Source organism: Tinamus guttatus, unplaced genomic scaffold (assembly GCF_059628265.1).
Source record: "Tinamus guttatus ecotype Peru unplaced genomic scaffold, ASM5962826v1 Tinamus_guttatus_pri_ptg000115l, whole genome shotgun sequence".
In the NCBI taxonomy this organism is placed as follows: Eukaryota; Metazoa; Chordata; class Aves; order Tinamiformes; family Tinamidae; genus Tinamus; species Tinamus guttatus.
The window spans coordinates 8,303,318-8,316,923 of record NW_028288649.1 but is presented as its reverse complement, the minus strand read 5'-3'; the positions used below and the strand labels follow the sequence as shown (position 1 = coordinate 8,316,923).

The window sequence follows — 13,606 nt, the reverse complement described above, 5'->3', positions numbered from 1 at the left end:
TACACTTTGACAAAGATCTACCCCTAAGCTTTCTATTCAACAACTAAACAATTTCAGCTCTTGTAGACCTCTCCTCGTACAAGATGCTCATCCCTTAACAATTATAATCCTGATAATTATCTTTTGTTGTCTTTGCTGGACTCGCTCCATTATGTCCATATCTTGTACTGGGGAGCCCCGCACCGGACACTGCACTTCAGACAAGTTCTCCCCAGAGTTGAGTAGGACGGGAAGATTGTCATTGTCAACCTACTGGCAATGTCATTCCTAACGCAGCCCAGGATACTGTTGGCCGCCTTTGCCACAAGGGCACATTGCTGGTTCATGTCCATCTTGCTGTCCCACGGTCCTTCGCCGCAGAGCTGCTTTCTAGAAAGCTGGCCGCCAGCCTGACCTGGTGCATGGGATTATTCCTTCCTAGGTGCAGGACCCTACACTTGCCTTTGTGGAACTTCATACGGAGGTTCCTTTCCACCCAGCTCTCCAGCCTATCAAGGTCCCTCTGAAAGGCAACACAACCCTCTGGTGTATCAGCCACTCCTGCCAGCTGTGTATCATCATTAGCAAATTGCTAGGGTGCACTCTGTCCCTTCACCCAGGTCACTGATGAAGAGGTTAATGGTACTGGTCCCAGGATTGACTCCTGTGGGACATCACTAGTGACCGTTATCCAGCTGGACCTTGTGCTGCTGATTACAACCTTCTAAGGCTGCCAGTTCAGCGAGTATTAAAATACTTGGAATTAATTGAGCTTAACTTAAGTGAGCTTTCTGGGTGTTGATGAGTGGATTAGGAGCAAGTTAGGAGCAAGTAAAGAAGGATGGCAGGAAGAAGAATACTGTCAAATTTAGATGTCCAGTTTTGAGCAGTTAAGCAGACTTAAATCTTTTAAATCTAAATCTTTTGTTTATCTAAAATTAGATAAACAAAAATACCCCCTTATGTAACTTTGGGAAGCAGGAGCACTCTGAAGGCATGCCCAGATGCCTGTGTCTCAGCTTTGCTAATGCTCCTGCAATCTGAAAGGGAACTGGTCAAGATCTTACTGACGTATGATATCAGTCTATGATATGGCAAAAGATGCGGTTTGCATTCAGGTTGTGTTTCTGCATCATGAACCAGTTGTGCTTGCACAGAGATTGGTGGACACGTGCAGCTGGCTCTGTGACCTTGCGGGAGCAGAGACAGCAGGGTTTCTACTCCAATTTACATCACTGGCTCCTAATGGACTTTGTGGCAGGAGAGGATTAGCAGTGGCAGTTATCCCTGTCCTATCCCCCTCTCACTCACACCTGCCTCACACAGCTGATGCAGGAGGCAGCTGGAGTAGGAAAGCAAAGGGAAGCAAAGTCTTCCACTGAATTTCTCATAAACATTAAGGGCTTCTTGCTACTGCTGGCGTCATGAAACACAGCGTTAGCACAGCATAGATGCTATCCTCTAAAATTCAGTCTCCTTTGCTTGCTCCCTCAAGAGTTAATTCTGCATTAAAGGCCTTGATATTTCATTAAGTATATAATCTGGTTAGCACTATTCATGTAATGGCAGCTTTGTTCTACAGGAGGAGCAGGAGATTACTTGTTTAAATGGCCTCCTTAAACACACATAGCAGCACACGAGTGACCACTGGGGTTCCTATCCCTCTCAGGGTTTTCAAGACTTCACTCAACCCAGAAGACAGTTTGGAATCTGTCAGAGAAGATAAATCTTCAATGGCCAGTCCTAGTCAGAAATAATAATAAAAAAAAGAATCCCTAAATGACACCACATTCCCGATTTTGCTTTATCAGAAGTATTAAGTAATGTATTTTTAAAGTACTTAAATGTGAAATATGATGTTCATTACTTTTGGATGATCACGCCCATATCACAAAATAAGCACATACACTGTGAACTCCTTCACCGATTCAACAAGAAACATGAATAAAAAATTCTTATCCCAAGAAATCACTGACAATAAAAATGTGCAATAAACATTTTAGCTTTCTATTAAAAACCTGAGAGTGATATTCACACTTTGGCTCATTTTTAAGCTTTCTTCCAGTAACTACTACTAGTTTCCAGGAGAAACTGCTAGAAAGTAGAAAAATGGGACATTCAGCAGAGATTTAAAAAGACATATGCTTCAGGCAAACAGACATCAGGCCAAGGGGAATAATAGCTTACAAACCTTAACTTCCTTATAAATATTTGCTAATTTTTGCAAGTACCTCTGCTTAAATTCAGTGCAACTTTGGCTTCTAGACTTGCAGATAAGCAATTTTTCTTATTCACTGTTCGAATCCATAGTAGCAGAATGAAATTCAATGATACTTTTCTAAACATGGTGCCGGCACGGAAGCTATGAATAGCACGATGCAGACTCTTGGGGAAGTCTTGGATGGCAACAGACCTATGTGTCTCATTTAGCCGAAGAGCAAAAAGAGGCTGAACGAACTGAGTTTGAGAAAGCAGCTGAGAACAGACTATTTTCTCACTCCCTGGAGCTCTGAAGAAAACAGAGGATTTGCAGACTAAGAGATTTGTCCCTCATGTCAGCAAGTACTTTTACCTCTCGGATGTGTTTCATAATTCTAGATGGAAAATACAAGTTCCTACGGGAAGCAGCAGAGGTTGTCTGGATAGAGTGATGTGGGTGCTCTAGTATGAAAGAATATCTGATGACAAATCCCATGGAAACATTGGGTGGGCTCTGGTGTTCATATCTCATCCTGCGTTACTTGGTCAAACTGCAAAGTAATTAATTAGGAGGAACCATTCAAAAGCAACATTGACCCAACCGAGCTGGATTCAAGCCCCTGTGTGCTGTGGTCTGTCATCCTCTGGGATCATCATTTGTCACAAGGAGTGTGATCCCAATGGCTAACCATCTATCCCTCAGCTTTGAGTTGACCTTGCTCATCTTGATACCCACTCCTGACCTTGGCTTTGAATGGGGAGCACCAGGCAGTGCCCTTGCCCTCGGTGCACCCGGTGTTTCCCCTATGGTCCGAGGTGACTTCCTGGTTCTCCAGACTCCCACCTGCCCGTCTGTCTAATCGGACTGTCTTGGCAGGCCTAAGTCCTCAGCAGGACCCCTTACCCATCCTGCAAGACTGTGTTGCATAATCCAATATAACCCATCCTGAGGGTGAACCACAACAGCTTTTACATTTAACTCTTTAACAGTCTTTGTAGAGGTATGGAAAAAACAATCCCTTCCGCAGGAAAATGCACAACGGAGAGGTCACAGCAGCTGTATGGGCCGAATGAGATTTACTAACTGATCTGCAACAGTTTGTTTCATTACTACCGTACGCCCAAATTCTCAAATTACTTTGTGTAGGAATGATACCTTAAAGCAGTACATGTGACCCCAGACAGTGTAATAGACTAGAGGGACACAAAGGAGATACCAGTTGCTGTTTATCCTCTTCCCTACCTAGGGGCCTGTGTGACATGCGCTCCACAAAATTATGCATACCTACTAGATGTTACTTACCAGCTTGTTTCTGATACAACTTAAACTGCTTGCAAGCACAAAATAGCTTTTTCTTTTTTTTTTTGTTATTTTACAAGAATACTTGTATTTTAAGACCATTATTCAGTATTTTGGTGCATTTTTATTGTACTATGGCATAGGATAATGTACTGAAGGTATATACACCTCAATAAAATAAGGGGTTTAGGACTTAATCAGTAAGCTAGCACTGTTTGCTATAAATGGGAGTATGAGAATGCCAAAAAAGGCCCCAAAAATTACTACTTTGAGAACTCTGAATTCTATTAGAACTGAAAATTCATACTATTTTAATAGATGCACCATAACTCACTGCAAACTATAAAATAAACTACAAGAATCATACAAATATAATCCTTGACATACTTGTTTAAAAAAATAAAAAGTTTAAATTTAAAAGGCTTAAAGTGCTTTATTGGACAAAGCACAGAGCTGAGTCAGAAAAAGTATACTTCACTCTTGTTCCTTCACCATTGATTTTGCCAAATTAAAAGGGTAATTTAATCTTTTTGTAATAAATCTTTCCAAAACAAAAACAGGGATGGGAGGTACAATTCATATGTTCAGTATTAATCTCAAAGGCTGGCCTGATCCACTGATACTTACTCCCAGGTTTCTTTAAATTATTCCCACTGAGAATGTTTTCTTTTTCTCCATCAAGTTGAGAAACCGCAGAATGTTGTTGAGCAGATTCATACATTGCTTGTTAGCTGACTACTAAACTGTCCGCAGTTTGGACGTTTGACTTTCTTTGATTTATAGAATTACTTAATTTTGAGGAGAGATTCTGCAAAAAGAGGATTTGGGACACTTTTTAGAGATGTTTTTTCCCACTCTGACTTTTCCATGTTAACTCAAAATCCTGGGGCTGAGTCAGTATCACTGGTGTGGCCCAAATGTTCCGGAAAGCGTTGCAGGCCAACTTGCATTACCATTTAAACTGCTGTCATCACTGGTGCACTTCATCCATTACCTGCTCTAGGCACAAAATGCACTACTGTAGGTAACGCTGCAGAGCCAGACCATGCACTTTTTCTCATTCACTCAAGCTCAGTATCAAGACTTTGGCTTTTTGGACATAACATTTGCAAAAGTATTTAAATGTTTTTAGAGAATATTTAGAAAATACTTATTATCACAAGTAGCTTATTCACACAGAAAGCTAAGTCTTACTGAAGATGAGTTTTACTGCTGATGGAGCACAGCTCACCCTCCCATCCTTCATTTGGTTCTGCAACGGCTATAGTGAAGGAGATGAAATCACCTTTTCCAGTGACAAAATTTTTATTAAAAATGAAACAGATATAACTCCAAATGCATACTGATTTACTAAATAAGAGGATGCCAATTTTCTCATTACAGCTATCTCTTTAAATTGATAGTCAAGAGCACTTTCTACAAAAACAAAATCATTTTTAAAAGACAAATGGTAACTGTTACTGTACTGGGAGCTACGCTTCTGCAAAAGTCATAAATGTCAAATAATCAGTCTCCTTTCTAAATCATGTAGATGCTCAAGTTACACTCACTGCTCTGATAAAGAGACATTTTGGCATAGCCTCCATGTTTTATTTTCTTAGGTGTTCAGAAAATACCCTGGTGTTTTCACACTGCTGAGAACTCAGCTTGGACTAACTCACTCGCATAGCTTAGCAGTTATACACTGTGTATTCCTAGCTGTATGTAAATTGCCTGAGAAAATATAAGGTGAAATAACAAGGACAATTACAGCGATAATAAGTTTCAAAGCCCCATTCACCTATCATACTGCGGGCTCTTAAAAACACTGCCTTAATTTTACCTTAAATCTGGGGAAATAAAAGAGATAAACAGATTTTTGCACTGTTGCAGTGTGATTTGGGAAACCTGCAAACTCTTAGTTCTGGGGCAGCCTTTAGTTACCTTGGGAGATTCACCTGCATGGAACCTAACTTCAGTGACATCAGTGGCATTTTACACTTAACTCTGTCTGTGAAATGACTGTACAAAGGAAAATGACCTCCAACCAAAGCTCTAATTTTGCAGACCTACTTCCTATGTTGTCCAAATGGCCACAACACTGTGCAAGTACCCAGCAAGGGAATACCGAGGTTTTCTGGACCTCTGCAACTATTTCTGCAACAGGAGCTCCTGGTACCCGTGGGTACTCTTCTTCCCCGCGCTGACGGTGCAAGGAGATGGAAAGACACCTCTTCCCAGTGCTCAGCACGGGCTCCTCTGAGGAAGCACCATCCTTGTAGTGCATCCCGCTGCAAGCTCACCGCGAGGCAGCGCACGGAAAGATCAGGTGTGAGCTCCTGGGACACCCCTGGGAACAGCACCCCCTTCTCTTCACCATCAGCCCTGTTCTGCCCAATAGATTAGACACCCTCATGCAGAAAATGAAGTGTATCTGTCTGTGGGTTCTTTAAGATAGGACCAGGGTCTGCAGATGCTTCCATAACAAAAAAGTAAGCTGTTGTGCAACCGTGCTCCTATCTTTTAATAGTGCAGAGGACTGCGCAGGAGATGCAGAATAACAAGATGCAAACCCAAAGCTACACTTCCATCCCTGCTTCTGTGGAGCGTAGTTTTTTTTTTCCTCTTAATATTCAAGCCATTCATCAGAATTTGTAAATTGAAAACCAGGAAATAATAGTTTTAATGTACAGTTATATCTGGAGTGTGTTTTCTTATATTTTTGAACATTTGGCTATTATATCTAGGTACTGATCTTTGTCCCTTTAGCAACACTGACATTGTTTGGGTCTTTGCTTCTCAGTATTTCCATAATTCTCTCAAAGTGACATACGAATACAGAAGTAATTAAACTTCCCTTCGTAAACATTAGCTTTTCTCAGCATATAAAACATCGATGCTTTTGTCTTCCTGGAGGGGAAACTAAAGAAGATGCTGAGCATTTACAAACTAGCAGAAGTTTTGATACGAAGAACCTCCATGTGGCACTGCAAACTACAATCTCATTCAAACAGCACGGATGGTACTGAGATTATTACAAGTTTCAGGACACTAACAGAAAAACCAACTGCAACAATCAGGACTGCTCACGGGCACATGCTCAGGGACTTAATTTTGCTTTAATGGGCTATTACCAAGGCTTCTCTAACAAACTCCCTCTTACCCCCCAAAATCAATTCTGGATCAATACAGGCACACATGCCCTGCACAGAGCCTTCTGTTCTTGGGACAGGATTAAAAGACTCGTTAATTTTAGGATAGCTTGGTTAAAAGATGGCAATCTTTTTGCTTAACAAACTGAGTGCTTGCAAAGGTTTGACAGAAGGGACGCAACTTTTTATTGATTATTACAGTAATAATGGCTGTAAAGAAGATGAAAGAACCTTGCTCAGTCTCTGTGAATGATCAATTAAGAGCGTGATGGAGCAACTGCTCCCCCAAAAATTCTCTACAAATTTTAAGCAGTAGAGGTAGTAGAAAACATGAGCAGACAAGTACTTTTTAAAAATAATGCTGTATTCTTTCAACAAAGCAAGTAGAAAGATGTAAATAGAGCAATAAATGTATCAGAGGTCTGAGTACCAAAATAACTCATTTAAAGCTCTGTATTAAGTACAGCAAATATAACTTAAGAACCTTTCATATTATGAAATATATATTCCTCCACTGACTTTACAATAGCAAGTCACTATCTTCGTTAAGTTAACCCTGTGCAGCAGTTTTTTATCAAAATGACACATGGGAAAAGTCTATGAAGAGTTATAAATTTATTGATTAAAACACAGTAGCATAAAATTAGCCTAAAAAAAATACTTTAGAATGCTACACAATACAAAAATGCATGTCATGTACAACTCCATTTAGTCTATAACTTAATCATGTTCTCTACATATTCCTAGAGCAGGATTATTTTTTTTCTGATATTTATTTCCTTTATTATGAAATACTGTTCAAAGTATGAAAATCAAGATACTTTCTACTGAATCCATAGTTTTATTGTACCAGACACTAATCATTATTTCCTGCAACAAGGAAAATATTTCAATTTTCCGTGGTATTAATAGGCTACCATTGACCACGAAAATTCTCTATATAGCCAGTTAAATCAGATTTGTTTTGATCTGAATAACTGCATAGAGGAAATTTGGTCTTGATAGAAAAAGGATACTATATTGCTACAAGCAATTTTGTATTTTTATTTTTTATTTAAGTGACTTTAAAGGAATACACTTTTATGGAGAATATACGCTTTACATGTTCTAGTTTGCTTGTCTGACTTTAGCAAAACTAACACTGAAAACATTTACAAGTGGTTACTAACATTCTGGGCTCTTTTTGAGAAGTGGTACCTGCATTGCTTATTTGAAAACAGAGGAAGAAATGCTGAAAACAAGCAGTGATATCATTCCAAGGGCACAGATACTACACGCTAATTAGTTCTCAAAAACATATTGATTAGAGCAACTTTCTGCATGCAGAAAAGTCCTTACTGCAGAGTTATATGCTTGAATGCCCTGTCTCTTTTGCCTTGCATAACCAGAGACGCACAGTTTTCATTTAAAAGAGAGTAACTCTCGTACACAACAGCAGTTCTATTTTCAAAATATTTTTCCGAGACTGAGTTACTGAGCAAAGAGAATCTACATTTAGTGATAATGCAGACTCACACGAATGGACCGGTCCATACGCAAGCAGAAAGCGAGAAGCTGAAGGACATACACTGCCGACATTTCAGAAGAGAAACTTTCTTATCTAGATGTACAGCAAACGAACTTAACAGCCACAAGAAGCAGAAAACAAGCAATATATTTGCAAACGTCTTTTACAGATAAAGAAAAAGTGCTTGGAAATCCTCATCGCTCGCAGAAAACCTTACAATCACCTAGCAACCTATGTTACCGCTGCTTTCAGTTTTGAACAGGCAGCCTTCACATTCAAAGATGCATCAGAGCCAAGTGATGCAACTGTAACTTTAAAGCAAAACAAAAACAAAAGCACAGATTGTTTTTTCTTTTTTTCTTTTTTTTTTCTTTTTTGGTATTTAAATAAATTGCCCCTACCTTTCTTCTGAGAGTACGATGGCGACTGCACTTGAGAAAAAGTAGGTTTTTCTTCGGTGAAATATTCAGGTTGGTTGTACTGATTCAGGGCCATGTCCATGTCAGAGTACTCGCTTTTAAACACGTTTCCAGGGTAACTACAGGTATAAGGCTGATTCACCGCCCAGGCCTGTTCCATATATATGTTGTTACCGTGCAGGACCTGAGCATCACAACTGCTGTAACCCTGATTATCTTCAATATATGTGCAATAATCAGTGGCCTGCATGTAGCAATTACTCCCCGCAGCTGGGTGCACTTCATATATTTCTTGCATACAGTAGTTCATTTTGTTACCCTATCTCGGCTCCTACTTTACGCACACGCACACACACACACACACTCGGGCATGCATACGCATGGGCCGCGAGAGGAGCGATGAATATACAACGGAGCCGACCGCCGCGCAGCCCGTTTCACTTCGGAGCTGCACCTGATGTGCTAAAATCCTATTTATATCGGGACGGCCCGTGGACAACCCTGCCAGTCAAACATATTGGGAAGCAGATTTATGACAGTCAAAGGTCTTAATCTGCGACTGTAAGTTAATTCCAGGGGAAGATGGCAGGCAGGTAGCAGGGGCCACCAGACAAAGGAGCTGCGTCCCGACAACCCTCCTGCTCCACCGTTTGGCTGCAGTAATCGTTTTATAAGCCATTTCCAGCCCTTTGCAATATGATTAGAAAATGATTACTAAGGCGAGGACACAGTTATGTCACTGTAGTTGTCAACTTAAGTGTGAAGCATTATAAAGACTGCTTAAGAACTCCCAAAGGGGATACGCTGAAAATCCGAAAATCAATAATCCTGTTTTTCAGCATTAAACCATAGAAAATCCAATAGCACTGTGCCGATGACCCAAACAGTAGTCTAGTTTTACAAAATTTAGCAACTTAATCTGTCATCAGCGTTATTGATTTTGTTTTACAGAATTACATGCATGAATCTCCCCAGCCTTCCACACATACACAATCCTCCCTACTGTCTGTTAATGCATTTACGGGAAAGCAGCTTTTTTAAACTTCAGTGATTTGGGCAGATAATTTCTATTTAGTTCAACAGGTGGGAAACTTTAAAATAATTTGATTTAATCAGCAAAATGACACCGCTTCAATATTACCAATAAGCTAGCTGGTTTGCTATTTTGTTTCATGGTCTTTTATGTTTCAGCAATGAATTACTTCCAGAAAAGTATCTATTTTTTGCAACAAGAACCTGAGCACAAGAAGGAGGTTTTCTTCACCCAGGTTGGCTTACATAGGATCTATACAGATTTTAATGCCAGTAAAACAAATTCTATAAGATCTTGTAATTGCTTAAAACAGCCCAGACATTAATGTCCTTCATATATTGTGTCTGATCACCCTTTTTCTTTATCTAAAAAGACTTTTAAATGTTATATTAGTAGTCTTTTTTTTTTTAACTAAAGCATGTTTTCTTAGCAGCACAGCACAAATACGAAAAAAAAAACGTGAAATCGGTAACAAGATAATATCACCCTTAAATGTCAGTGCTTATTATTAAGAAGCAGAGTTACTAAATTAATAGTGAGGTCTTAATGTTGTTCTTTCACTCATTTTAAATAATACACAAGTTGGCTAAAACCACCTGTACATTGGCACGTTCTCATCTAAGCTTTTAAGTATACCTCCAGCAACCTACCTGAACACAAACCCAAACGTCCCTCAAAATTCTGTGAAACATGTAAGAATCAGCCTTGAATATATACACATTTCTCCCTAGCTGGCATTACTAAATGTTGCAGACTACTCTAAAGAGCCCCAAAATAAGGGGCTCCCTTTTCCAATGCATAACCATAATTAACCTTTTAAAATAATGACCGCTGACAATTAGTGTGTAACATGCAGGTTAAGAGATCTGAGGTAACTGCTTCTGAGGACTGAAGAATTTGCACTTTATTCTTGGATTATTTCTTCTTCCTAACTATAAAAGAAGGATCTCTAAACAATGCACTTACTAACTTGCCTCACAAAATAATCATGTATTTGCTAAGCCAAAATGATCTCTATTGATATCACTTCTACTGAAGTCAATGAGGTTACTTCCCGAATGACCTTTCTGTGGTAATATCCCGAGAATTTAGTAATAGAGAATAAGTAATAACTTTGTTAAGGGCAGTCAGTATTTACTGAAATCACAGCAGTAAAACACAAATGCACCTTCACTCCCAAAGCTGTTTTCAACCAAAGTTCTTGTTCAACAAAAAGTGTTGAGAAATATACTGTGATAAAGCACACATTAAAAGTTAATTTTCATTTTAGTTGAAGTCTATGATCTAGATTTTCCAAACGGTGGTTTTGTTTGAGATAAAAAGCATGTCTTAGACAAGATTTGATTCTTCAAAAACAGATGCTCAGCACTTCATAAAAATCATGCCCGTGCATCAAGGCAAGTGCTCAGTTATTGAGGACTTTTCTAACTACTTTTATAAGTATGATGACTTGCTTGCACACTACATTTTATCAGCTGTATTTATTCATACATTCAGAGATAAAAAGCGTATTTTATTTTATTTTCCAGGAGGGAAAAAAAAAAAGCCTTCTATAAAAAAAAACATAACAAACTGAAAACACATGTCAGAAAGTATTGACAAATATTTTCCAAAAGTGCTCTTAGAAAAAAAGAAATCCATTCTCTAGTTAAGATTTATAATGACTTCACAAAAATTTTAAATTCATGGTATTCTTTTATCACAGTTTCCTTCTCTGAGAATAATATTTGAACTGGCAGAGATTTCCTATGAAACTCTGCAATGCCTGTTTGCACAGAATGCCCAAATTGCCTGTTTATGTGACTGCTTGGTAATATTGTACTACATACAAATGTAATACCTACAAAATCATAACCTGCTGAGTCTGATTCTTCAACCCCCCCAGAAAGAAAACATTCTGCATGTGCAGTACATGGAGTTTTTATTTACCACAAAATGATCTCCATTGCAGCTGACAGGAATTTATGTGAGATCTTGGGTACAGGAGAGGCTCAGAATACCCACAGCGCAGCAGAATACCCACATATTTTTACCATGAAGTGGTCTAACCCAATACATTTCTTCTTTCTTTCACTTAGAAGATTGCAGTTGCCTAGCACTTTGTAGTTTTTTGTTTTGCTTGTTTTTTAAAAAAGTAAGAATAAAAAGGAATACACGATTTTGGGCAAAATAGCTGGTTTGGTCCATGTCAGTCTCCAGGGTGACACCAGTTGTGCAGCAACGAGAGGACTCTAAATTCCCCGTGGCCCAGGTACCCTGGGGTCAGTTTTCGACATGACTGATACTACTTTTCTTCAAATTACTGTAATGTTGCAAGGAAATTAAACTACAAGAAACTGAGAAGAATGAGAAAATAATGTGGATGAGAGTCTTTTCTGACAAAAACTGAATGATAAATCTTGCCAGGGAATGAGATTTCCTGACCTGTAATGTGCCGGTATCAAAAGAGGTCTATGTCACTGCAGAAATTTGTTTCCCTTGGAAACAATTCAGTTCAAAAATATACTGCAAGGATTTAACATTATTATTAAAACTGAAATATTCCTATAACTTTTTAGTGAAATTTCTTAGGGTTCAATCCTGCAGGTCCCTTTCCTATATCACTTGAAATTAAACCATGTAGTAAAAGACAGCCAAATGGGATCTTCATCTGAAGTCCTAAACTGGACCAGAAAATAATAAATGCAATTTTTTTGTTCCAGTGTTGTGTTCTGACTTGAATATTGGAGTCTTTGAATCAAGTTACACTGAGCTTGCATTGCTTTCAGCACAGCAGTATCACATTTGGAGTTTCAGTGGTTCCCAAGTACCTGACTGGGCTAATAAATGGAAATTAACCACTGCTGGAATAAAACTTAAGGCACAAATTAACAAGACAGTAATACAACAAAAATTTTGATACTGTGGCAAAAGAGGATCCAAAGGTTGCATCCTTCACTGTCTGAGGTTTCACTTTATTGTTTTATAAGAACAGAAGGCATTTGCTAAACATGAGTGCCCCCCAAAAGTTTTGAAACACCCCGCCAGTGTAAATCAGCAGTGAGTGCAATGAAGCCAGTGAAGCAGAGCTATGGACAGGGCTCAAGGGCTTGAATCCAGACCTCTGCAAGGAGACCACTTTGTGACAGCCCATACGCTTCTTCCTGGACTCGTGTTTTAAAATCTCTGGTTTAAAAATTTTTATTGCAAACAATCAAACGTCCTGCAAAGCTGCACTTGAGACATAACTCATAATGAAAAATAACAAAATTAATGGTGCACTCCTAGTCTGTATCTTAATGCTGCAAGTAAGTCCCCTATATTCCACTTTTAACAGATGCTGCAATATCAATTCGGCTTCTACAGAGATTTCAAATTATATTACAGAGCAGAATACTCAAGGGACTAAGCGGAAAGATTTTATGTTGATTGTGTTTGTACTTTATACATACAGATGGTGAAAAAATAGTATATACTCAAAACCAGTTTTGCATATTTGAACATGTATTTGCAAGGACTAAACAAACCTTCTTAAATTCTAGCAATTGTGTACACTTGCATTTTTATATATTATAAAACAAATGTTATTTTTCCTATTTATAGTTTTTCTATTTGCATGCATTCCCTCTGCCACTTCTCATGAAGGCTATGAGGAAAAACACTGATCTTCAAGAAAAAAGCAAATCTGCACTTTCAGGACACAGACAACATAGTATGCAGTGCAATCCTTTGGGCATCATAAAGATAAGAAATGGTTCTTCCAAAATAATCTAATGAGTCATGCAAAATCTTGCTTGACAAATTTAGATACTAGCTTATCACATCAGTTCTGACCCTCACGGGGTTCAAAAGGAAAGAATGACCTCTACATAATATTCATCTTATTTTGAAAAACTCTATTTGTGACTAAATCACTAAGTAACTATATTTACGGAATTCTACGGTGATAAAGTTACAATGGAATTTGACAGAATGAAGAGTATTTCTTGGTAAAGACATTAAAGACATTAAATCAAAGATGTTAAAAATTGGCACTTTGTCTACAGTACATTTATCAAA

General features: G+C 38.6%; 1 protein-coding gene across 3 annotated transcripts in view; it reads right to left on the bottom strand.

Moving 5' to 3' along the window:
* Positions 1 to 13,606, bottom strand: part of THRB (thyroid hormone receptor beta) — a 118,789-nt gene that overhangs the window by 17,087 nt on the left and 88,096 nt on the right. Inside the window, exon 1 of one of the 3 annotated variants that reach the window (XM_088521166.1) lies at positions 8,518 to 9,096. The exons of the other annotated variants lie outside the window; for them this stretch is intronic. Within the exon in view, the coding sequence (XP_088377292.1) occupies positions 8,518 to 8,845 (328 nt within the window). The 5' untranslated portion in view covers positions 8,846 to 9,096. Of the gene's footprint in view, positions 1 to 8,517; positions 9,097 to 13,606 lie in introns of those variants that run through there. 3 annotated transcript variants of the gene reach the window in all.